Source organism: Macrobrachium nipponense, chromosome 43 (genome assembly GCF_015104395.2).
Source record: "Macrobrachium nipponense isolate FS-2020 chromosome 43, ASM1510439v2, whole genome shotgun sequence".
In the NCBI taxonomy this organism is placed as follows: domain Eukaryota; kingdom Metazoa; phylum Arthropoda; class Malacostraca; order Decapoda; family Palaemonidae; genus Macrobrachium; species Macrobrachium nipponense.
This window is the reverse complement of record NC_061104.1, coordinates 27,183,848-27,207,978: the sequence shown is the minus strand read 5'-3', so window position 1 is coordinate 27,207,978 and position 24,131 is coordinate 27,183,848. Positions and strand designations below refer to the sequence as shown.

General features: G+C 36.9%; 1 protein-coding gene across 1 annotated transcript in view; it reads left to right on the top strand.

Moving 5' to 3' along the window:
* Positions 1-24,131, top strand: part of LOC135213601 (uncharacterized) — a 57,253-nt gene that overhangs the window by 28,916 nt on the left and 4,206 nt on the right. Inside the window, exons 2-9 of the mRNA XM_064247620.1 lie at positions 7,081-7,219; positions 9,049-10,153; positions 12,655-12,751; positions 15,662-15,731; positions 16,091-16,283; positions 16,439-16,528; positions 17,758-17,960; positions 21,040-21,179. Coding sequence (XP_064103690.1) covers positions 7,084-7,219; positions 9,049-10,153; positions 12,655-12,751; positions 15,662-15,731; positions 16,091-16,283; positions 16,439-16,528; positions 17,758-17,960; positions 21,040-21,179 — 2,034 coding nt within the window. The 5' untranslated portion in view covers positions 7,081-7,083. The remainder of the gene's footprint in view (positions 1-7,080; positions 7,220-9,048; positions 10,154-12,654; positions 12,752-15,661; positions 15,732-16,090; positions 16,284-16,438; positions 16,529-17,757; positions 17,961-21,039; positions 21,180-24,131) is intronic.

Genomic DNA, 24,131 nt, shown 5'->3' with positions numbered 1-24,131 from the left:
TATATATATATATATATATATATATATGATATATATGTATAGTGTGTGTGTGTTCAAGCATTATACATTCAGATATGCACTGTAAAAGGTCCAAAAGAAAAAAGAAGGAAATCTTACCTCTGCTTAGATTCTGGGTAAAGTATCTAATATCTTCCAGATTATAAGCATATTTTTTTTTCTTATATGACTGAGAGGTTATATCACTGAGGCGGTGTAACCCAGACCCGAGGAATGAAATTGGGCTCCGTCATCCCAAATTTTTTTAGTTGTGGTGGGGGTTAGATAGGGTTGCGGGGAATTGGGGGGAAGGTGGGGGGAGAGGAAAAGAAAAAGTGCTCAATCCAGATGAAAGCAGTGCATTCGCACCTAAATAAAAGAATGACTATACTGTAGAATCGGAGTAGGCTGGAACACTTCGGATGAAGATAACAGTCGAATTGTTCATGAGGGGACGGGAAGGTAATCATGTTCACCAAAATATTCTATTTTTTAATTAATCATATATTCTGTGTATTTGTTAATTTATATATTTCATTTGTATTTGTCAAATCGTCAATGCAGCTACGATTTGTTGACTCATTTCTTTTTTATGTTTTGTGTTCGTCAATCTTTTCGAATTTGTTAACCATCTTTTGTTCTGAGATTCTTTTTCATTTTTTCATTATGATGAGGCCTGTTATACCAAGTGAAAGCTTACTGTCTTTATAGATAGTACTTATGTGAATAAGACTTTATTTGGATTTGCTTAAATACCCCATTGTACTAAAATTAACTACTGAATATTATATATATATATATATATATATATATATATTATATATATAATATATATATATTATATATATATATATTTATATAATATACATTTTCATAAACAAAATCCATGTTCGTGCAGTTACTGTTTCTAGTTTTTAAAACTGGTAGTTGTAAAAACTTGACCAGTTGGGTTCCTCAATTCGGACTAGCGGCACCATACCCCCTTCCATAATATAATGTCTTCCGCATCCGCCACCTGTGATATGGAAAGTGAAAATTGGTGCGGTTGAAATGACACGACAGGTGTGTGTCTACGTGCCTACGCGCTGGCACATGTGTGTGCCTGTGCGACAAAGGATGGGGTTTAGACATCTGATATCATGAGAGGGAAAATGACAGTCTTGGCGCGTTGACCATAGAATACCCTCGAGGAGTGACAGGAAAGTTAAGACTAGTAGACCTGGGAATAGAAGATTACGACGAGGCTGACAGAAGGCTCAGTGGAAGGTAGAAGACTCAGATGAAGGTGGGAAAAAAACGTCTTGGAGAGACTACTTACAATGGATGTCGTAGATCCCTATAACTGGGTTGAGATTGAGCAAAGTAGGGACATGTCGGGGTCTGGTTACGTCAGAAAGTGGACATTATTGAGACCTGAAGAGCCAATGGACTGAATGAGTGAATTGAGATTCAAAGTTTTAAAAAACGGTTGGGGGTTGGTTTTGGAGGAGAACTCTCTCATGGCGATTATTGCTTGAATTACTATAAATATTCATCTTTATTCTCTCTTTTTTTATCCATACAAGACCGACCACTCATTGTGTAGCTGATTCGGACGATTAGACATTCAAACTGATAGTTCAAGATATCAGTAACTTATAAGCAGGTTTCCACAGAGTGGAATGCTTATGATAAGAAAAAACTAAGGAAGCGAAGATAATAACAAATCAATATACAATAGATGAATCAAGGAATAAAAGATGTAATTGCACTAAGAAAGAGTGACGTTAGAATAATGCTCCCATTGTAACACGACCCTCTCGCTGCATTACTTTCTCGAGTGATGCAACGCAGATCTTGCTTTAATTGTTGGGGTGGCATCATTAATATTATATTTCCTGGCGCTCGTGGGGAAATTATCACGGGAGAGACCCGTGTATATCCCACGAGAGGAAAATGCATTCTTGAACTACACATTAAATGAGCCAACAAAAAATATAGCAATGAGTGAGTATCACGTCTCCAAAAAATTCATAAATATTTTAATAATTTTTTTACATTATTAAATTCAGTTATGAGTTTGAACAGAAAATAGATTATTTATGGTACCTTTTCCTAATTGAATTATAGAGAGCTATATTTCATATAAGAAAAATAGGACGGGGGCCACACAGAATCTGCCATTATCGGCGGATTCCAGTACCGCCCACAGGTGTAGTGAATCAAGATAGGGTCACATGAAAGCTTTTCCCGGTACTCTTCAGTCTGCTGCGGCCAAACTTTACCCTGAGTAGCCATTACTGGAGGCAGATTAGAAGTCGCCCATGCACTCGAGATCGGTGTCACACGAGCTGAAGCAGCCTGACTTCGGGTGTTACAGTGATGTTCGCAGCTTAGCAAAGTTTCTCAAATGGTCAATATGGGTGGTAAAACTGTAGCGGCTGCGCAGTGCAAGGTTTGGTGCTAGATGGTAAAAGATGCCGAAAAACGTACTCTTGTGACGCAAGCTCCAATTGCGAAGGAACAGAACTTAGTACTCTGGTACGCGTCTTCTAATCACTTGGAGAACATGGGTCGGTTTCTGAGAACAGCCGATGTTTTCTCTCGCGCGGTGATCGTCATCCTTGATTGTTTGTGCAAGCCACTTTCACCAGGGCAGCAGAAAGCTGAAAACGAATCGCTGAATATCTCCTTTTCTCTTTTTATTCATGAAGTCACTGATTGCGTCATTCTTTGTTTTCCCTTTTTCATCTGATCTCCAAGTTTGTTTTATCGTAAAATAATGCTTTGCGGGTTCAATTAATGAAATTAACTAGATGTTACAAATTAATTTTCACTTTTATTATGAGAAATTCTAGATTTACCGAAAGCCATACATAGCAACCAGAAAATAAAGAATTTAATGGTGAATGCCTGAAATATAATAAGAAACCCTGTAAAACTGCCCCAAATTAGGAAGGGTGTAACTTGTCACCTAGAAAGTGTGATATGAAGTTTTAAAATATTATCTAAAACTAAGAATATTATAGTAGCTCTCTCAAACGGTCTTCTTCCGAAGTCTTAGGAGAAGAGGGAAGTCCTACCAATATGTTACTCGAAGGCGGCGGCTGGACTTGTTCCTTTTGGTTACCGAAGAAATTATTCAGATTCTTTTGGACCTTAAAACAGCCCACGCACCTGTTGGCCCGAATAGCAATTTTTTTTTTTTTTACGCCCAACTGTTGAGGGAAACTCGGGCTACTCGTAAATTTGTAAATAATACAACTCTCTCTCTCTCTCTCTCTCTCTCTCTCTCTCTCTCTCTCTCTCCATGTTTTGGTATGGTAGAAGAGGTTTGGATACACCCATGTGGCACTACATAAATAATGCAATATCGTTTGACAAAAATGACAATAACTAGAGTGTTGCACAATATATTTCAAAAGTCTGATTTTGTCGTTGTGTGAGGTAATTTATAAGTGATATAAAACGGAGGCATAACCCGCGTAATATATATATAATATATATATATATATATACTATATATATTATATATATATAGATTATAATATAATAATATATATATATATATATATATATATGCATGCATACGTATACGCGCACTCGCACACATACACATATATGCATATGTAAATACATACATACATACAATGCATCATGTGATGTGAAACGTCGGCTTTAGAATAAAAAGTGTGATCGGACATCTTTCCCTGGAAATCTGGATCGTATGTACATGCATATATGTGACTCTTGGAAAAAGTAGAAGCATAGCTATTTAATGTGGAGATTCATTACAAAATAAAGCCTCGAAGTACGTGACGAATCTACGGTTTACGAGCAAAGATTGGAAAGGATTTCCGCTTTCCCCGAACCGATTAATATCGCGTGAAATGGGCCAGGAACTTCGCTGTTTTACCATGATACTGACATAGCAGCCTAACGGCAGTAAGGAACGAGATTTTAACTTATGAAAGGAAAATTGAATTGGTGTTTGAAACTGGGAGAGGTGAAATAAATTATTATTATTATTATTACTGTTTTTCATTTCTGCTGCGGTTTTTCTCAACATGCACACATTTGTAAGAAACGAGCAAAACAGGGAAGCAGGCTTTAGTAAATTACGCATGAAACTGAGGTCAGTGAAGGTTTTATTATTATTATTATTATTATTATTATTATTTTATTATTATTAATTATTATTATTTATTATTATTATTATTTTATTATTATTAATTATTATTATTATTATATTATTATTATTATTATCCGGCATGTGCAACCATTCTTGTAGGAGCAATCTTAAAAACTCGAGTTACTAATATGAGGAGAGCTAGAAGTGAACAGAAATAAAATTGCTTGGTAGAATATATGATTTATACTGAACAAAACTTGACGAATTTTGTTCTAAATGAAGTGTAATCGGTAATCAATGCCGAGGAAGAGTGACCGTTTTCTCAGAATTCGAAAGTTGATATTTACTGAAGGATTGACTTCTCCCTAAACTCCACTTTTGCTATGTGCATAAAATCACGCTAGCGTTCACTTTTCATTGATGCGTTTTCTGTGAATAGGCCTGTTTATCACACACATACATATAAATATATATATATATATATATATATATAGAATATATATATATATATATATGTATATATATATATATATCGTGTGATCGCTCCTGCAATGTAATATCGATGTTCATTGGTATTGTATGATTGTACATTTTCATTCCACGTATTGAAATACGATTGCTTCATATGCTGCATCACGGGTTGGTCTTTTGACCAAGAGTCCGTGCTGGAACTGTGCGATTTTGATCCAAAGAAACGAACGACAGCAAGAAACGCGTATGTTATAGCTAGAACATGACCCCATAAAATACGAGGGCAGCTTTCGCTCTTTTCATATGCCAGAGAACTACCACTGCAATAGTTTGTTTTCATGAACCTGAGAACCACCACTGAAACCGTTTCTTTTTTCTCTCTCAACCTAAGAATCATTACCGCACATAACGAGCGTAATTGTTTCGCTCTCACAATGAAAAAACGCCCCTGAGGGCAAACTGGATGCATCCAACGCCATAAGGGAAAGTGCTGATGGAGACTGGAAAATGAAAACAAAAGTGGACTCGCATTTTTCATCGTGCATTTTCACCGCTATTGTTTGTTCGTTTTTCGAAAGCTTGACTGGTACACGGTGATTATCCAGTGCATATGGATAGATATATATATATATATATATATATATATATATATATATATTATATATATATATTATATATATATATTCTCAACATAGGATCTTAGCATGATAATACTCATGTCGTCCATTTCAGCATTTTATACGAAAAAAAATTTATACAGAAAAGTTAATTACTCCATACAAATATATTAATACCGTCACAAAAATAACATATCTAAAATAAGTCATTAAAAACATATGCAAATCCGTTTATTAGTCTATTACTTGTACACCATTACACCATTTCCATTCCCTTCAATTTACTTTAGGTAAAGTTGCGCCTGAGCTGCATATGTAAAGTTAGTTGCTCGTGCCATCGACCCTTACGTTAACTACGTCCAAGGCGCCAAGTAGGACCCCTAAAATAATAAAAAAGTTGTGGGCGTCAGTTTTCTCAATGTGAACAACATCAAACATATATATATATATATATATATATATAATATATATATATATATATATATATATATTATATATATATATACATATCATATATGATATATATATATATATATATATTATATATGTATACTATTTGTATCCAATATATATGTATATATATATATATGTGATATATATATATATATAATATATATATATTATATATATATATATATATATATATATATATGTTTGATGTTGTTCACATTGAGAAAACTGAAGCCCACAACTTTTATAATATTAGGGATCCTACTTGGCGCCTTCGACGTAGTTAACGTGAGGGTCGATGGCACGAGCAACTAACTTTACATATGCAGCTATGGCGCAACTTTACCTAAAGTAAATTGAAGGGAATGGAAATGGTGTAATGGTGTACAAGTAATAGACTAATAAACGGATTTGCATATGTTTTTAATGACTTATTTTAGATATGTTATTTTTGTGACGGTATTAATATATTTGTATGGAGTAATTAACTTTTCTGTATACAATTTTTTTTCGTATAAAATGCTGAAATGGACGACATGAGTATTATCAGGTTTTGATCCTACATTAGATTTCGAAGTGAATCAGGGATTTTGTTTTCGTTATGTAATCAATCAATTCTGCTGAGTCTTTCAATTTCATCTTCCAGTCGAAGATCGGCTACATGTACATGGCAACGAGACTGAAATGACGCCCACAACGAACAGATAAGGACTGTTAAAGACACCGTTAGAGAATGGCCTTCACCTTCAAGAAATAATAGAAGACAAATACTCTTAACAATATTAAGAATAGGACATAGTAATCTAACACAGCTTTTTAATGTGCACGCCATGTAACACCCGACCCCCCCCACCCCCCCCCCCCCCCCCCCGCCCCGCCAGCTTGTGATATACTTTATAGATACTTATGTCAGAACACAAGTACCTATAAAGTATATTTTAACTGAATGGCAAAAATATCAACGTCCAAGAAGCTTGCATTGTAAAAACCACACACTTAAAAGGAATGTTACCCGAAAATAAATATTCTCTTGAAACGGTTCTAAAATGTTTCCAGCCCTGCAACCGCTTAGATAAAATTCAATTTACAAATAAATTTGTGCGAACAATTAACTAGTCCTTCCGGCCATCCCTAAAAGAGTTCTTGCAACTCAGTGGTCTGATAATACTACTCTTTGAGAGAGAGAGAGAGAGAGAGAGAGAGAGAGAGTTTTTTTTTTTTTTTTTTTTTTTTTTTGCGGGGGCGGGGCGGGGGGGGGGAATATTGCTAAACGTTGTTGGATGTTATAGGCTTCTGATACCCTTTTGTTTTATACAATTTGATGTCTTTCCATCATAATTATTTCTTACATTTTGCCTTCTGGAACCGGTCTTGTTTAAACAACTCTTTGTTTTTCTGCATTCAATCCTGACTTCAATCTTCTTATTTTCCCAGAAAATGCGGAGATGGACAGTAGGAGTGTCCCTGGTGGTTTTCTGCACAGTTGTGGGATTTTGCCTTGGACTTCCAGAAGCCAACCCGTCACCGAATCCTCAGCCCGATCCAGATCCAGGGAGAGATAAGCGGCAGTTGTGTAAGTACGCTGACAAATTAGGTTAAGTGTCACTGAGTACGTAAAAGTAATTACAGAATTAAGTTATCCATGCGTGAATTAGATGAACATTAAGCATTCATTTTGGTAAATTTAGATTTTTAATATGAATTAATCTTATTCAAGTTTTAGTTTTAATTTGCGAATCAGTTGTATATCCACATGCCTTTTTTCTCAATAATTATTTGAATTTTATTTTCATTACGCACAGTGTACTGTGTGTGAATAATATTTGAGCATATAATTCAATTAATTGACGTTTGTTTCTTGGATCATTGTACCCCTGTGGACTAGACTACATTGACAAGGAATTTTGCCTCTCTACAACTTGAGGAAATAATTTCACATCTGGGGATATTTAAGGTATTAGAAGTCTGTACTGATAATTGACTTACTAACTGTTGTGAAACCGTCCTAAAAAAAAAAAAAGTACGTAAAAATCATGTAAATAAATAAAGTATGCAGATTTAGTAATAGAGACGTTGTGGCAGTGTTTTGAATGTAGATAAGTGTTCAAAAGTAGATAAAGGTATTTTGAATGTAGATAAAAGTGTAGTGTATACATACTACACAAGGTGCATGTTCTGTTGTAGCTTGCCACGCAGTGTACCACGCATCTGCAAGGATGTTGCTTATAGAAATGTGTGTTGAATAACATATTAAACATTAGTTATGTATTGAATGTTTTATGCAAACACCAACGCTTCCATCTGTATTACAGGAGAATCTGTACAAATACAGCACCTTGCATCTAAAGCTATGAAAGAAGAAACTTGTAAATAAATTCTAAACTACATAGTGGAAGCCTTTTTTTAGTTGCATATCAAAATTCACGCTGAAGTAAATCTGTCGTGTCTTAGTTATAGTGCATGAAAAATAACAGGCAATGAAATGAATCATAATAATTAGCCTATAAAAAAAGCTTTATTAAGCCATGTTCAGTTCAGAAAATGATTGAACTGCTTTTGCATGTCTCGTCCTCCCTTGATTGACCTGATGTTTGCAATGAGTGTTACAGTTCCACCTCTGGGTACCACTTTATTGTCTCTAAGTAACTCATGAATTATTTAAATTAGCAGTAATTGTAAAACTACAATATTTTATGAAGTAAAATTTTTGTGATCACTCTTATATGTAACCTCGTGAAACTGATTCCGATTAAAATAAAACACACTGGCAAGAGATTCGTCATTGCTCTAGCCAAGACTAATTTTGATAGTAATAAAATATGAATAATGTTATAAAATTTTGCAAATCTGTTGTTATAGTAGAACAAACTCAGACTCTGAGAGAAGCTTGATTAAATGGTTTTATGTTACCACCCGATGAGTGCAACTCCTCAACTGAGTAAGGGACCTGCACTTACTGATTGTGAATGGTCTAATTTTACAAAATTAAGGGAGGACGTTATTGTGATACTGTGTCTAAATGGTGTCTGTCAGAGGTTCATGAGCTGGCTGTGAGCAAAAGCCAGCACTCGGTCATTATATTTTTGCAGAGAGAATCAGTGCTTAGAAGAAATGACAGTTGCGTAAGACAATCATTTATGTCTATGAACCCTATAAATTTATAGATTATTGTAAATTTGAGTCATTGCTTACTTTTCTAACCTGCTTGCATAAGGTTTATGAGTATTGTGTTGCCTGTCCATGCTATGTACAAAAAAGTTAAGTAATTTCAAACGTAAGGTTTATCGGCAATGATAAGCTCAGGTTAATATGATTCATTAGGAGCATGAACCTCTGACCAGATCTGTGTATCTTCTAGATTTTACTAACAACTAGATTTTTTGTGCTATTTTGACACTGCAGCAGTCGTCAACAGCATGTTGCGCACTGTTGGAAAGTCATTCCAACAAGGCATATCTGCCCTGGGCACCACATTGGATAGACATGTAGTACCAAGAGTACGTTATGCGGCAGAGCGCATATCCGAAGATGTGGCACCCACGGTAGGTAACGCCCTACTGAGGGCTGGCAACCATGTGGTAGTTCGCACGGCCGAAGGGCTGCAGGCGACATCCAAGTTCGTGGTTAACAAAGTCATGCCCGCCATTGAGGACACGATTGTCGACGTAAGTAACGCCGCTGTCCCCTACATTAACAAGGGCATTGATGTCATTGAGTCGGGCATTCAAAAGAGTGCCAGAATAGTGTCGAAGTCGACAGCCAAGGGCATCGACCGACTTGGCATGCGGGTATTGGGCGAGCAGAGACACAGCCGCATTAAAACAATCGCTAACAACATCCAAGGGGGTATTAGCAATGGCATTAACAACTTAGCCGGTGCAATTAGTAGCTTGAACTCCCCCTCCACTCCTAACCCAGACTATTATACAAACCAAGACTACCATGACTATGTCGTTTCCCAATACGCCGACGGACAAACTGGATCAAACCTGTACTCCCAAGACTACCCACAGTACAGCCATTACTCCCCGGACTACCCCCACGATGCTGAGTACCCTTCTCGCCCAGTTCAGCTATTCCAACCCAACCGAGACAACAACCAAGGACTCGGCGGAACGGGAGGGAACGGAAACGGCATCGTGCAAGTGGTGGACAACGCAGCATACGCCCTCTCCAGACAGTTCCTGGGACAAAACTTGACCAACGCTCTCGCTCCCATCGCAAAGAGGGTTTCTAACGCCGTTGGGCAAACTATTATACCAGCAGTTTCATTCGGTGACGGGCGAATAGTGATAGATCTCCCTGGGAATACGGAAGAAACGAGCAACCCGCAGGCGGAGAAGTCGGACAATGTCAGGAGTTGCACCACACCAGGCGGAGGGCAGGGCTACTGCAAGGACCTCAGTGACTGCCCTGACCTCATCCTTGACCTCACCAACCTGAGGAAATCGGTGTGCTTCAAGAGCCTTTTCGTTCCGGGCGTGTGTTGCCCTGCTGGGGCAGACGAGTAAGTATATTCAGTCGATTTACAGTATGTCTCCCTCGGCCCTCAGTAGCTCTTTCGCTGTATCGCATCGCAGGCTGAAGTTCAAGTTCTGTAAATCATTGTAATAACCATTTCACTAACCATTCCTACATATCACTTTAGAACCCCCCTTTTTTCTAGATCCATCTTTGAGGTCATCATTTTGTTCATCAAGTCCCCCAAGTTCATTCATTTAAAATTGTGGGTTTTACTAAGTATCCTTAAATTCTGCATTATCTCTTAAGACTTTGTACCCTTGTCATTTTTGGGACATTTGTGATGATGCGGCACCGTGTACACCAATGTTATTTTTTCATAATTTTTTTACTATCCTGTTCCGTTAGTTCATATTAATTCCAACTCATACAGTTAAACTTTATACGGTATATACCGGTAGAATAGTGCGGTCGGAACATATAAAATTGATTATAAGCCTAAGTCAGTCAAAGATCTTCAAATCATAACATATAGTGATGCATGTTATTCATTTGTAACAGATATTTCTCCCTGACGTCTTTTTGCTTTGCATCAGCTGACCTGTTATCATTTAACAACTATAAAAAGTAACGGGGTAACTGATGGTAATACATAGAGCTATGAATAATACATTCCACCTTTGGAGTATTATGGTGAACATGTTAAATGCCCTAATATGCTTTTTTAAAGGTTTCATTTAATCAACTTGGTCCATTTTCTGCCACTGAGTTACACCATCTCTCATTTTTCGTACCATTCCTTATCTTTTAAATGATCTTAAACGTCATTTGAAAATTCTTACTCGTTATCTTATACTACTCTCAGCAATTGTATTAAGTAAGTTACCTATAATTGTGAGCTTTTAACTCACTTCATATCCTTAAAACTAACAAGAAGGCAGTCACTTGGACAGTATTAAGCCAAGGCGATTGTAGGTGACAGTTATTTTAGAACGTGATAGATGTCGTGCTACACTCAACACTGTCAAAGAAACGGAAGATGCTGATATACTGAACAGTACAGTACAGTACATCAATTTTCTTAACTCCGTAGCATTTGCAAGTCTCCCCCTGTAGTTGTTTAGGCAGGTAGTATAAAAATCAGATGAGGGCATTTTAATGCATTAAATGGACCTAGTAGTGTTTTTATTTTTCTCTCAATATTAGCTATGCCAACAAAACTATTCCCACCTCTTACCTCTCTCGTCTCATTCAATAACAGCATTATTATTAACAACCGTTCGATATGGTTTGATTTATGAAAGTTTGGTCCGAAGACTTGGTACAGAGAAAGTTCAGTAATTCACTAAATATCTCACATGGTTAATGATGACTATAAACTATTCAGCAACCAGCCTAACCGTCTATTCTGTGTCATAATCTCTTCCCCAACCATATTATTATGCTTTTATTTGCAGCTCTCTTTTCTACCACTGATCATATACTATTCTGTAGTCCAAAACCTTTTTCTGGCACCAGCTTACTATAAACCGCTCAGCAACCCCTGGCCATCCAATCCCTGAAGTTGCTTGCTTCAACATGATACGTAGGTGAAAGCTCTTAACCTCCTATGGGAGAATAAATTTGCATTTTTCATGACTTTAGAGCTCCGACGTGGCTTGCAAGTAGGTATGCATTCAAATGAGCTAATCAGTAGTAATTTTGTTGATTTCTTTGTGAACTGCACATATATTTGTATATTACAGTCCAGATAAAAGGTAGATTTGTTATAGCGGTTCTGTTGCACAGCTAAATTACAGCAAATTGATGCAAAAATTCTTGATCTGACTACATCGCTATTCTTGAAATTCTTGCCAAATGCTCAATTGGTGTTAGATTTATTACTTCCTATATTGATAAAATCATAAATGCCTCGACATTTTATGGGTTCTTACTCGATGGCTTACTCAAGTACAATGATCTCTTTTTGCATTTCTGCAGTTTTCATTTTAGCTGTTGCCTTTCCTGAGGATTTTCAGTAAAGCATTTCATTATAACAATTTTGTTGTATAAAAAAAACCTTCTAAAATCCCAAAACTTTAAGCTTATAAAGTTTAAGCTAACTGTCCGTTAGACATTCACTGTTATAAATGAACTGTTGAGAATTTTACATGACCTATTCATCCATTAAGTCCTCATCACTTACGTTATTGCAACATATTATCCTCCACCGGGTTTCATGGTATCTGTTCTCTCAGCTTTTCTATTTTAATCTCATTATGTATGAATTCTCACATACCCATCATTTATTCCTCCCTAATGGCAGGAGTCCAAACCACCTTGAGAGCTGTATCACTACCTCTGTATGCTTTAATTCCTATTTACTTTCTACTATATTTGTGATACCATCTTTCGAGCACAACAGCAATGAATCTCACTATTTTGTAGTTAATGCTTTTTGAGGGTCACCTTTAATATTTCAGTTTGAATGAATATATTGTCAACATACTTCCGTACACATAGCTACAAATACTACATTTCCCTCATGCCTGCGCTTGTCTTCCTAAGGGGTGGAAACAGCATCAACAACAACGACGTCCCTCCGCCCTCGACAAACCGCCCTCGACCGCCCATCGCTCGACCACCTCCCCCTCCTCCTTCACCAGTAAGTATTATCTTCATCGTTTATGAATATTGCTCATTATGATATCCAAAGAACGCTGTAGATGACTTCATTTTTCAGTCATATTGGTAGTTATAGTGCATTACAGTACATGGGTATGATTAATTATCACCATTATTGATAGTAAAAAAAATTATTAATAACAGTGGCGGACTGGTCTAAAATACATGGCAAATACATGAAATATTTGAAAATGCATAAGTGGAAACATTAAATCAACATTGATTTACATAATACCAGAGACTGGTGGCAAACAAAGATACATAAATTAACTTGTGTACTGGTATGTACGTAATTGAATATAGAAGTGCATTATACTGTACCACTGGAAATGACTACCCTATATAATTTTTCACTGTGATTTCCGTAGGAGTGTATAAATCGCTTGATTAGACGCACATTTTTCACTATTCAGTAGTTAGTCCACTGATCGTTCTTTGTAATAATAGGTTGGTTGTCAAGTGTTGTCGACTTTGCCTCCCAAACTATGTAGGTGAGATTAATTTTGGGGTAGGTCATCACCTCCCAAGTAGGTTGTTTTAAGCCTGTGGTAGGATACCCAATCCTTATGACTCTATAGCAGTGTTTTGAGCACTTTGACATGATGCCTGATGACTGGATATGATTACCTATATGAGGGCTGGGTTGCGGGAGGCTTGTGGGCACTTGGAAAGAAATTACCCTTACACAGATGGTTTCACTAAATGCTATTTCAGTGTTTTTCTTTCATCCTTCTTTCGGTGCAGTATACAGACTGAGAAGGACCCAGGGTTACACCTGGTGAAGACTGCCTCTTTGAGGGATAGGGGGTTGTTTCTGCCTTGATGCATGCTGTGTATATCTTGAAGCTCTGTCATAGCTAGTGTAGGTCAGTGTGTCCTATGGATGAGATGAGCAGCTTCTTGGGATCTGTCATGGGCGGGGGGATTCTGTTTGGTAGGAGGACAGGTCCCTTAAGTGGTAAAGAGCAAATTCCACCAGCAGCCTGTAGTATCCAAGGAAGTCGGCACTGTGTAGTGGCATCTGGTTGTCAGCAGTGGTGAACCGGTATTTCCTGCTTATTAGCTGGAGGGTGGGGTACCAGTGCCTGTAAGATGCTGTTGGGCAGCTGCTGGTTGCCTTTGGGTGTCTCATGGGCATCGTTGGTCATCCTTTGATGGGATTGGTATTGGTTTGAATCTACTTGTATCCACCAGGACCCCCCTCCTGGAGGCATGGTTGGCGACATGTGCAGGTCCTTTATACTGTAGAAGCACAGTACAGAAAGTTGGGGGTGCCCCACCAGCTGCATTTTGTACTGTCACCTGTGCACATATTGGCTAAATTGTTGTGGTCAAGGTTGTCTTTGGGTCTGTTATGAGATCTTGAAGGCTTCCAGTAACTCTTCTACATTCTTCAGTACGTCTGCTGTGGGCATACTTTCACCATTGGGAAGGGAGGAATGGATGTTAGTTAGGAGATGACAGCTACATCTTTCTTGTGAGGTTGACCTTCTGTAGTGCAATATCAGTGTTAAACTTTGGCAGTGTGAAGAGGGACTCAAACTTGTACCAGGATAACCTTGGAGAGGTATCTATTGGAAGGGTGTTGAGAAGATTGAGGGTTTGTCTGGCACAAGTGTTTGGCAGCAAGAAATATGTGATGAGGAACTATTGGATTTCTTCATACACAAAACTCTTGTTGTACCTTCTGCTAGCATGCAATGCAGGGGAAGAGGGGATCTGGGATCACCTTGAGGATGTAGGCTGCCTTTTTTTTTCAGAACTCTGCATTTCGCAGGCAAAATTGTATCTCGGCTCTTTAGAACCGGCCATATCGCTCAGTCATCGAGAAAGTGGACAGACAGCTTTACTGCACCTCATGTATGCTTTAACTTTCACATGATTCTTTTTAAGCCGTAGATTCGGTTGTATTTAACCAGTTAGCTACTGCTTTTGGTGTCAGAGCCTAGTTTTGTGCTATAGTCATAATTTTTTAACACTCGAGAGCAAGTTAGCGAGAACTTAAGCACCATATTAGGCTGTTGATAGCTTTGTTTTCTTAGGCATATCCATATTTAGTCAGTCACCAGGGGTTTACTGAAAAATATCGTGTTTTATTTAATGAGCGGATGACAAAGACCTTTCAAAAAAAAAAAAAAAAAAATAGTCACAGCTGTGCTGTAGTCCGTGAGAGCTTTATTATTGTCTACATACTTGCTCCAAGGTTTCACCAGTGTAAATGTTAATTCATACAAAGGATGAACACGTACTAATTAATTAGGTAAGATCCACTTTGGATACAACATATGGACGGGAATGTGGTTACCATAGTCGGCCCGGTGTGACCCTGGCCAGGTGATGCTGGTGACACACAAGCATGTGATAGAGGGTGCTCTGGGATTGGCTGTCAAGCTTGCTGGTTAAACCTGGGTTCGTTGGTGCAAGCACAGTGCTTACAGCTCGATGAAGACCTACGTGTAGGAAGACACATGAAATTATTAAAAAAGGGGATAGATAAAGACCTGGAACTGATGAGAGTTCAGGCAGAAAGTGGTAATGATAGCTTTATACAGTTTTTAAGAACTATATTAGAGAATGTTTTTAATTATGTCATCTAATTACTATGAGTCATTTTGACTTTTTATTTCTTATTTTCTGTTCTTGAGCATAATACATGAAATTAGAGGCAATCTACTTCAAAACGACATAAAAAAAACAGCTGCATATCATTTGTTACCTCCACATTTGCTCAATGTGTGCTATGCTGAGGACAAATTTTGGAACTGCCAAAATCTCAGAAGGTTATGACAGTAGTATGTAAAGGCTTTCCAGGATGCTTGTTATAATTATAATTCAACATATAATAATCTAAATAAATTACAATACGTTAACTTTAGTTTATTACCCACAGGTGGCAGGGACAACTCTTCCACCTCGACCCATCCAGCCCATCGCCGAAGACGATAAGAATGATGCTTTCCGTAAGAATATTATTAATTTACTTAACTTTATCCCTCCTCGAAAAGGCATCGCCGATATGTTGTAAAAGGAAAATGTTTTGCACTGCACATTTACCTTTATTTAACAAACTTTAGTTTTTATGTAACCTTTATCTTCACGTTTGCTCTTTGCGCCCTAATAAAAAAAACGTAAGTTTACAAACGACAGAAAACTCTTGCATTTGTAAATGCTGTCAAAATATTGGGTTGCCATTATTACATTGTGACATTCAGAAATCTTTAAAGAGATTGAGCAAGTCCAAATTATATGAACAATTTTTCATTAAAAAATTCTTGAATAAGGACCTTTATATTTTATCAATTTATTTATTTATTTTTAGAATGTGGAAAACCTGTGATCCCCACATTCCGTGTGGTAGGTGGCCAAGAATCACGTCGAGGACAGTGGCCTTGGATGGCAGCCATATGGCTGCATGGACCAAAGAAAACAGAATTTTGGTGTGGGGGCTCTTTAATATCTAGTGAATACATCCTTACAGCTGCTCATTGCACCAAAGATTCCCGAGGAAAGACGTAAGTGGAATGAAATGCCGCTCATGATGCTATAATATGTCAGACCTTTAGGGTTTGCAACTTTGCCATTACATAAAACAATTTTTCTGTAACATAACAGTAATTTCCATTCGAAGTTGTTTGAAGCGTTAATACATATTTTTTTAAAATTTCAGGTTCAATCCACAGCAGTTCAGCGTGAGACTTGGTGATCACAACATCTTCAGCGAGAGTGATGATTTCATCTCGAATCCTCAGACCTACAGGTTAGCTTGAGAATAGTGTTTCCATCGTATTACACTGCCAAAAGAAAGCTCGAAACTTTCTGCATAGAGGATTAGTGAATAGTTATTTTGATGTATCATAAGCTCACTCACCATACTCACACTCAATAAAAGTCACTAGAGAAAATTTTAAAAAATATTTTGATATATCATAAGCTCACCCACCAAACCACAATAAAAGTCACTAGAGAAAATTTAAATATTTTGATGTATCATAAGCTCACTCACCATACTCACACACAATAAAAGTCACTAGAGATAATTTGAGAAATATTCAGTACTGTAAAACCAAATGAAACCTTTATAATTTTATAAGTAAACCTACGCCAAATGTTCTAAAGTAAAGGTTTTTAATTCGTAATTGTAGATATTTAATAGGTTTCTGAAATGTATCCTTCATCTTATGAGGATGGCTAGAATAATTTTGTTTCCTGGATTGTTGATAAAAGGCCAGATTATAATTATTCTGATTTAAAAAATGGTAACAGAATAGAGATAATTTACCTTTTAAGTGATAACTTGACTGCCACATAGTAGATCAGTTATACTATCCAGTAAATTACAAAAATGTAAAGTTTTGATCTTGCAAGTGAAGGAGTATTCAAACAAACTGTTGATGACTGCAGAATTCTGACAGGAACACAAAAACTTTCCAGTTAATATTCCTTTTGCAGTTATCAAAACCACACTGGTAAACAAGCAGTTTCATAATTGACATAACAAGGATTATGACATTGTACAATAAACATATTGATCCCTGATTAGTATATCATTTTATGCACTAAACATATTGCTCTCTGATATATTATATATAGATTATTATATATATATATATATATATATAGATATATTATATATATATTATATATCAATATATATATATATTATATATCTATATATTATATATATTATATATATATTAATACTATATATTTTTTTTTTTTTTTTTTTTTTTTTTTTTTTTTTTTTTTTTTCACAATGCTTCAAGAGCTCTCATCAGTACTACAGCCTATCATATGTACTTATGGGGAGTAAAACTGTAGTCAGTAGTAGTCTTGTTCTGGTTTGTGAAATAAATCAAAACTATTTTACATTTGCTTTATAATCCAAGCAAGGTCAGAAAATATTTCGTGTGAACCAGGACAAGTCATGGTTGCATATTAGCTATGACAAGTAACAATAAAATGAAAACCTTTCGCATTCACAAACAGGGTAATCAGCATTCGACCACATCCAGATTTCAAGTCTCATGGGTTCTACAATGATGTGGCTCTACTCAAACTGGATCGAAAGGTTGACTTCAGTGAATACATTCTGCCAGTGTGTCTTCCCACAGACAGTATGGCAAGGCAGCCGCTGGATCATATGGTTGGGCAGACACCCTCGGTCATTGGCTGGGGATCCACCTACTATGGTAAACATTCTTAGGTCGTTGAAAGGTCTCCAGTACCATAACCTAGACTAGAATGCATGTAATCATCTACATTATCATTACCGTCAATGCTGCATGACACAAAGGGCTTTGTGAAATTCCTCCGTTCATATCTTTCCTGTGCTTTATCTTCTACAAATCTCTACATTCCTTATCATAGTTCTTATCCAGGCAGGTCTAGATCTTCCATCTCTTGGGATCCCACAGAAGCCCAGTTGATCACATACTATTCATCTGGGTCATGCAAGGGACATGTCCAAGCTTTCTCCATCTCCATTTCATCACTTATCTCATCTACACAGGAGCTTCCGCAATTTTCTATATGGTTTAATATATAAAACTCTCCTGTCATCTGTTAAAACATTTTTACGGCTTTATTCTCAAGTACAGTCTGATAGACAATGGGGGCCCATTATCTGCAGATAGTACATTCTGTATTCCCCTGGGGTCATCATGAATGTCTTATGCAACAGAATACTATACTATCATACAAACCTGTTAATTGCAAATATAAATTTCAATACCTCATAATCCAGTATTGAGCACAAAAATTTAAACTCATATATATGAACAATTTATAATTTTGTACATACAGAAGTGCTACACGTTCTTTACGAACAAGGGATAGTGTATCCAGTTATAATTTTGCATTGTTTTATGCAGAGAAAAATTATAAACCACCAAAAAATTCAAATTAAAACTAAGAAATAAATTTTAAAAATAATTTGTATTTCTCCTAGGATATGAACAATAGAGTTAAACTCTATAGTTTCTCGCACAAGGCATGCTTTGGCTGTCACTGACTAACTTGAAAAAACAAAATCCTATCGGGTAGGCCTTTGAGTCACACCACCTGTGCTGGCCTAGCGCTTTTTCTGAGAATCGGCTCAATTGCCCCCTTTACCCAGTCCCTATTATAAGAAAAAAACGGAAAGCAAGGTGTAAAAGGAGGGTAAATTCATATATGATAGCTATGGTTGTATCCTATGTAAAATACACATAATCACAGTACTAATATGAAAATACACTGACCAGGTTCTTCATAATGTCCCACCCTGGGGCTTTCACCTCTCTTGGTGAGGGTCACCTTGTATTCTTTTGACTGCCATTACAGACACTGCCTTCTCCTGCTGTAGGAAGATGAGGAAGTCTGCCACTTCCTTCACAGACACTTGGCGGTTGGCCTGAAGTTGTCTGTGATGGCTACAGCTACCCCCTTGGAAAAGCTCCTCTTTCTGATTAGCTGCTAGATAACCTCCATCCTTGAAGGTGGAGGGAGGACACAGCCCAATGGTATATTTATTATGCTCCTGTGGTGGAAGGGAAGGTGTCTGAGGCAGTTCTTTTGGAACATAATATCAGCAGTTGCTGGAAATCTGTGACCACTCCACTTGTGGTGACAGGGGGGCCACCAATGTCTTTCAAAAGCCGTAGGACTGGTAGGGTCTGCTCAGGACCCTTCTCATCTGACTGAATGGGGGGAAGGCATAGAGCTCCCATGGGTGCTGGAAGGCGTCCTGCATAGCAGCTCTCTGGTCCAGAACTGGATAGCAGTTCGTGGCCAGCTTCGCACTGTGGGCCATGGCAAATAAGTCGATTGCTGGCCCTTCTGAAGTTCCAGCAACTTGTTCACAACTTCCTGACTTTATGACCACTGTTCTGACAATATTGTCCGTCCTGCTGAGCTAATCAGTAATCATAGATCTCTCTCCCCTTAACCGATTTGTTCAGACTCAGTTCATGATGGAATCAGTACGGACAATGCTCACTTCCATCAGGGAGAATGTCTTCATACTTACATTGGACTAGAAGGTTGCATATTTTCAAATACCCATCCTTCCCAGCAAGTATACCTAAGCTTTATCCTCAAGGGGATGGCTCTCTTATTTAGGATAGTACTACCTTGCTTGGAGCTATCGACCACTCCCCAGGTGTTCTTTGTCTCGGCTTGGGCTCATTCGCATGGGATGCGTCTGTTGAGGTATCTCGCTGACTGGCTTGTTTTGCTCCGGCTCGCAGTTGCTACAGGACAGAGATCGGCTTCACTGAAAGCAATTCCTAATGTAAAGGACCTCAGGTTTATAGAGTTAGGAAAATTACAAATCAATTTAAAAATTTGTCATTTTGAATTGATATACAGGCTTCTAACCATCCCTTACTGGCTGCAATTGAATAACTAAACATCAGCTCTTATGCTGTATGGCTCATAAAAGTTTAAGGACTTCTGCCATAGAATGTGTTCGTCATAGGAACTCCCCATCATGTTTGCTGTCCACACGCTTAGACCTTTTTCCCCTTTTTACCAATACACCATATCCTGCACTGTTAAACTTAAGTTTCACACTTGCAGGCATAGCAGCAGGCGTTTCATGTACTATGTTTTTCATATGGTTATAAATTTACCAAATCAACGATTCATTCGTCTGATTTTCTTGCAGTCTCAACATAAGTTTTGTCTGTTTCAATCATATCTAACAACTTTCCTATTCGGATAAAGTAGGCACAGCATAAGTCCTCTTGAGCTTCCTCTTGCAATCACTAGGAACACTTCTTGCATGCTGAGGAGACATTGCATGGGTTTATTAAAGCTTTTTTTGACCAAAGAAACTATGATTATTTTTATTTCTTGTTACATCATGACTCAAATCATACTAAAACTCTGTAGAACATGTATTGGATATCATTGGTCCTAGATATTTCGAAGATTGAGCCTCAGTCCTTTTTCCACTTATGTATATAGTAAATGTTATTTCACCCTTGTGCATACTATGTTCACTTTGTGTATGAAAAAATTTTATTTATTCAATTTTGTAAGTTTTCAAGACATTATCAATTCTGTTTGTTTAGTAGTCATAAATTTTTCAGTTGTGTATACTGTATATAATTTTTTGAATGACCCTTACCTCTCCATTATAAACCTTTAAGTTCGTGCCAGCAGGAGTTAAAGCTATATAATGGAAAGGTAAGTAGTTAACAAATAAATCTGAAATTAAGTACTATTTATATATTAATGCATATGACTTTTTTTAAATATGACCCAGTACGTAATTCGCTTCCTTAGGTGGCCGTGAAAGTGCAACTCTTAGGGAAGCACAGCTACCTGTGTGGTCAAACAGCGACTGCGATGATTCCTATTTCCAGCCCATTACAGAAGTGTTCTTGTGTGCTGGTTTTGTGGAAGGAGGCCGTGATGCTTGTCAGGTAAGACAGTTTCCTAACTAAATTAAAAAAAAAAAAAAAAAAAAAAAATCCCTTATCTTGATTGTGTCCCTACAATGAATCTTGAATAAAATATTTCAGAAAGATACTGAAGTTTATGTAACTGATAAATTTAACAATACTATAATAATAATAAAATTAGATTTGAGATTATATTTCTCATACTACTTTATACATAAATCTCAAAAAAAAAAATTATTGGGAGTAAAAACTATTTTACATTGGTAAAGTACGTAAGTAATTTACAAAGAATCAAAGATTTCTTTGCATCTCTTTACCCCCTTTCATATTCTTTCTTCATGCTTTTCATCCTCTCCTAGTACTAGATTCTCGGTGCAACTGTGGCTTATATCTATGGGTCACATTTTTTTTAAGAAGTAAATTACTAATATTACTTTTTACCATTTACCAACAGGTTTATGTAACTCAACTTGCATTTATGGTCTCTATTACTTACCTTGTAATTATGACTTAACATTTTGCTCTTGATCTAGAAAGTGCCACAAGCCCAGTCTTATTTGCTCTGTAAGTTTGCAATATCAGGTTAGATTGGGAACTTGTAAGTTAGCACCAGTTTTCAATATTCAGTTAAACAAAAAGAACGGGAAATGAAGATGAAAAGTTGCTTACTGGCTTATTCAAAACCAGTAATCATACACATATCTTCATGCATATTGGGGGGTATCTCTAGCAGTTTTCATTGCCAACTTGAGCAATAGACATGTCTGGAGAGAACCAGTTAATGCAACAGTGTAATTTTGTGCACATCGAAATTTCATAGGTGCTTTTTGACAAGTCTACATGAGGAAGGCAAAAAAACCTGAAACATTTGTATCTACACAATTTCTTCAAGCGCACTTGAACTCTCGCTACCCAAAATTACCCTAGGCTCCTATAAAGTAAAATGAGCTGTTTAGAAGTTGAGATTAAATTACTTAACCCTTAATGGACAGATCCCCTCATACGAGTAGCAATAACAGGTTTTGAGAGGTGGATAGATCTACTCATGGTGAGCATCAATATTACGCGCCATCGATTTGCAAGAATCGGGCTGCAATGAGTTTCCATTACTTCTTTAGCCCATAAATTCACTAATGGCAACTTTTAGACTGGCTAAAATCTAGCAGCAGTTCATGAGTTAGTTGTGACCTTGAATTCAAGGGAGGGGAGGAAGTACTGCCTCTCTCTCTCTCACATGACATCTTATATAGTATGTACTTGTTGAAACATATGCCCACAGGTTGGTTTTAGTTCTTATCTTTTATGATAGTATGTCAGTTATAATTGTAACTTTGCAAAATATTATAAAAGATATGTATAATCCAAAGAAGTTACTGTATCTTCGATCTCATAAATTTACTTGAATATTTTACAAATATATCAAAATTTGTTACTGATTTTAGTTCTTATCTGTTTTGATATTGCATGAGCTGTAATAATTTTACAAAATCAAATAAATTTATCTGAAAAAAATATGTACAACTTGGTCATTTTTACGATTGTCTTATAAAAGAGGCCCCACAAGGAATTGTAAATATATCATTTTCAACTTCAAGTAGAAGGTAGGGAAAATATTTTACATTTTTTTTCTTAACACCTTGTGCATTTGCATATCTTGCTCTTTCCATTATGTTGTACTGATCTCAAAGTTTACATAGCCTGGGGTAATGCATATTGATTTTTTAGCCTGGCTCTTAAGTGTTAAGTGGAGCTTGTGCAGGAACTAGGTGGCATACAAATTTCTTTGGGGGTGAGGTCAGGAGGAAAATTACATTAATGTAATACCCTTCCCGGTTTCACAATGATGAAAATAGGATATAGTAACTTTCCTCTGGATTTTATGCGCCTCTTTGGATAACACACTTCATAAGAAAGGAGAGAAAGTGTGCCTCAACATTGCCTAGATGGTGGAAAAAATGGATTTGTTTGTATTGTTTTGTTGGACCCACGTGCATCCTAAAGTTGAAGCAACCAAAAATGGAAAAACTTTCTGGGTCATTCAAAGGAATCTTTCAACTATGTTATACTTTCCTGATATTCTGGGTATTAGTAATGTCCCTCTGAAATTGTTTGATGTCGCAGATTAAGGCCAGCCATCTCAAATTGTTTCTGATCTTTTACAATTGTCTTACCGAGTCTCTGATAGTCTAAAAGACTATCTTTTGAGATGGCCCTTGGAAAAATACAGTTGGTTCCCAACTACAAGTTTTTTTGTTTACACCAAAGTATATTCTTCCAACAACAATGCTGCTGATCTAATGTTATCACGGAATTAATGCAAGCCCTGCCACACATTTGTACCTATGTGCACAGAAATGCACCTAAATTGGAGAACATGGCCTGAATCTGCTTTTGCTCCCCTGCCTCCATGCTTTACTTCTTGCTAACAAGTTAGAGTAATAATACTACTCCATTCTACAGTTACCTCCTTTAGAAATAGTGTTATTGGTCAGACTGCCACTCAAAGGGTTACTTAAAGTGTTAGGAGACTTTGGCTCTCAGTATTACATTACTTTCTAAATAAGCCTGGATTATGATTATGAGGAGACATTGCGCTGATGAACAGCATCCTGTAAGGGAAAAAAAGTTATGACATTTTATCCACATGCCTCATGTAATTCCTGATTACCAAGTGCAAAGTAATGAAAAACTTTAATTCCTGTACTGGTTGCTTAGTCTCTCCCACATAGTGCTTCACTGACTCCCCTACTTGAAGAGTGTGCCTTTCAATCTCAGTGAGGAAGTTTCTATCCAACACTGACCCTGACACTCTGGTTACCTTGGTTCCAATAATTATGACCATTAACAAAGTATACAAAAAAAATCACTATCTGTGAAACCTGTTGAAACACTTACGATGATTGCAAGCAGGCTTGTTTTCCTGATAAGAATGAAAGTAGATATTCAAAGTATTAACTCTTGGTACCTCTCAAA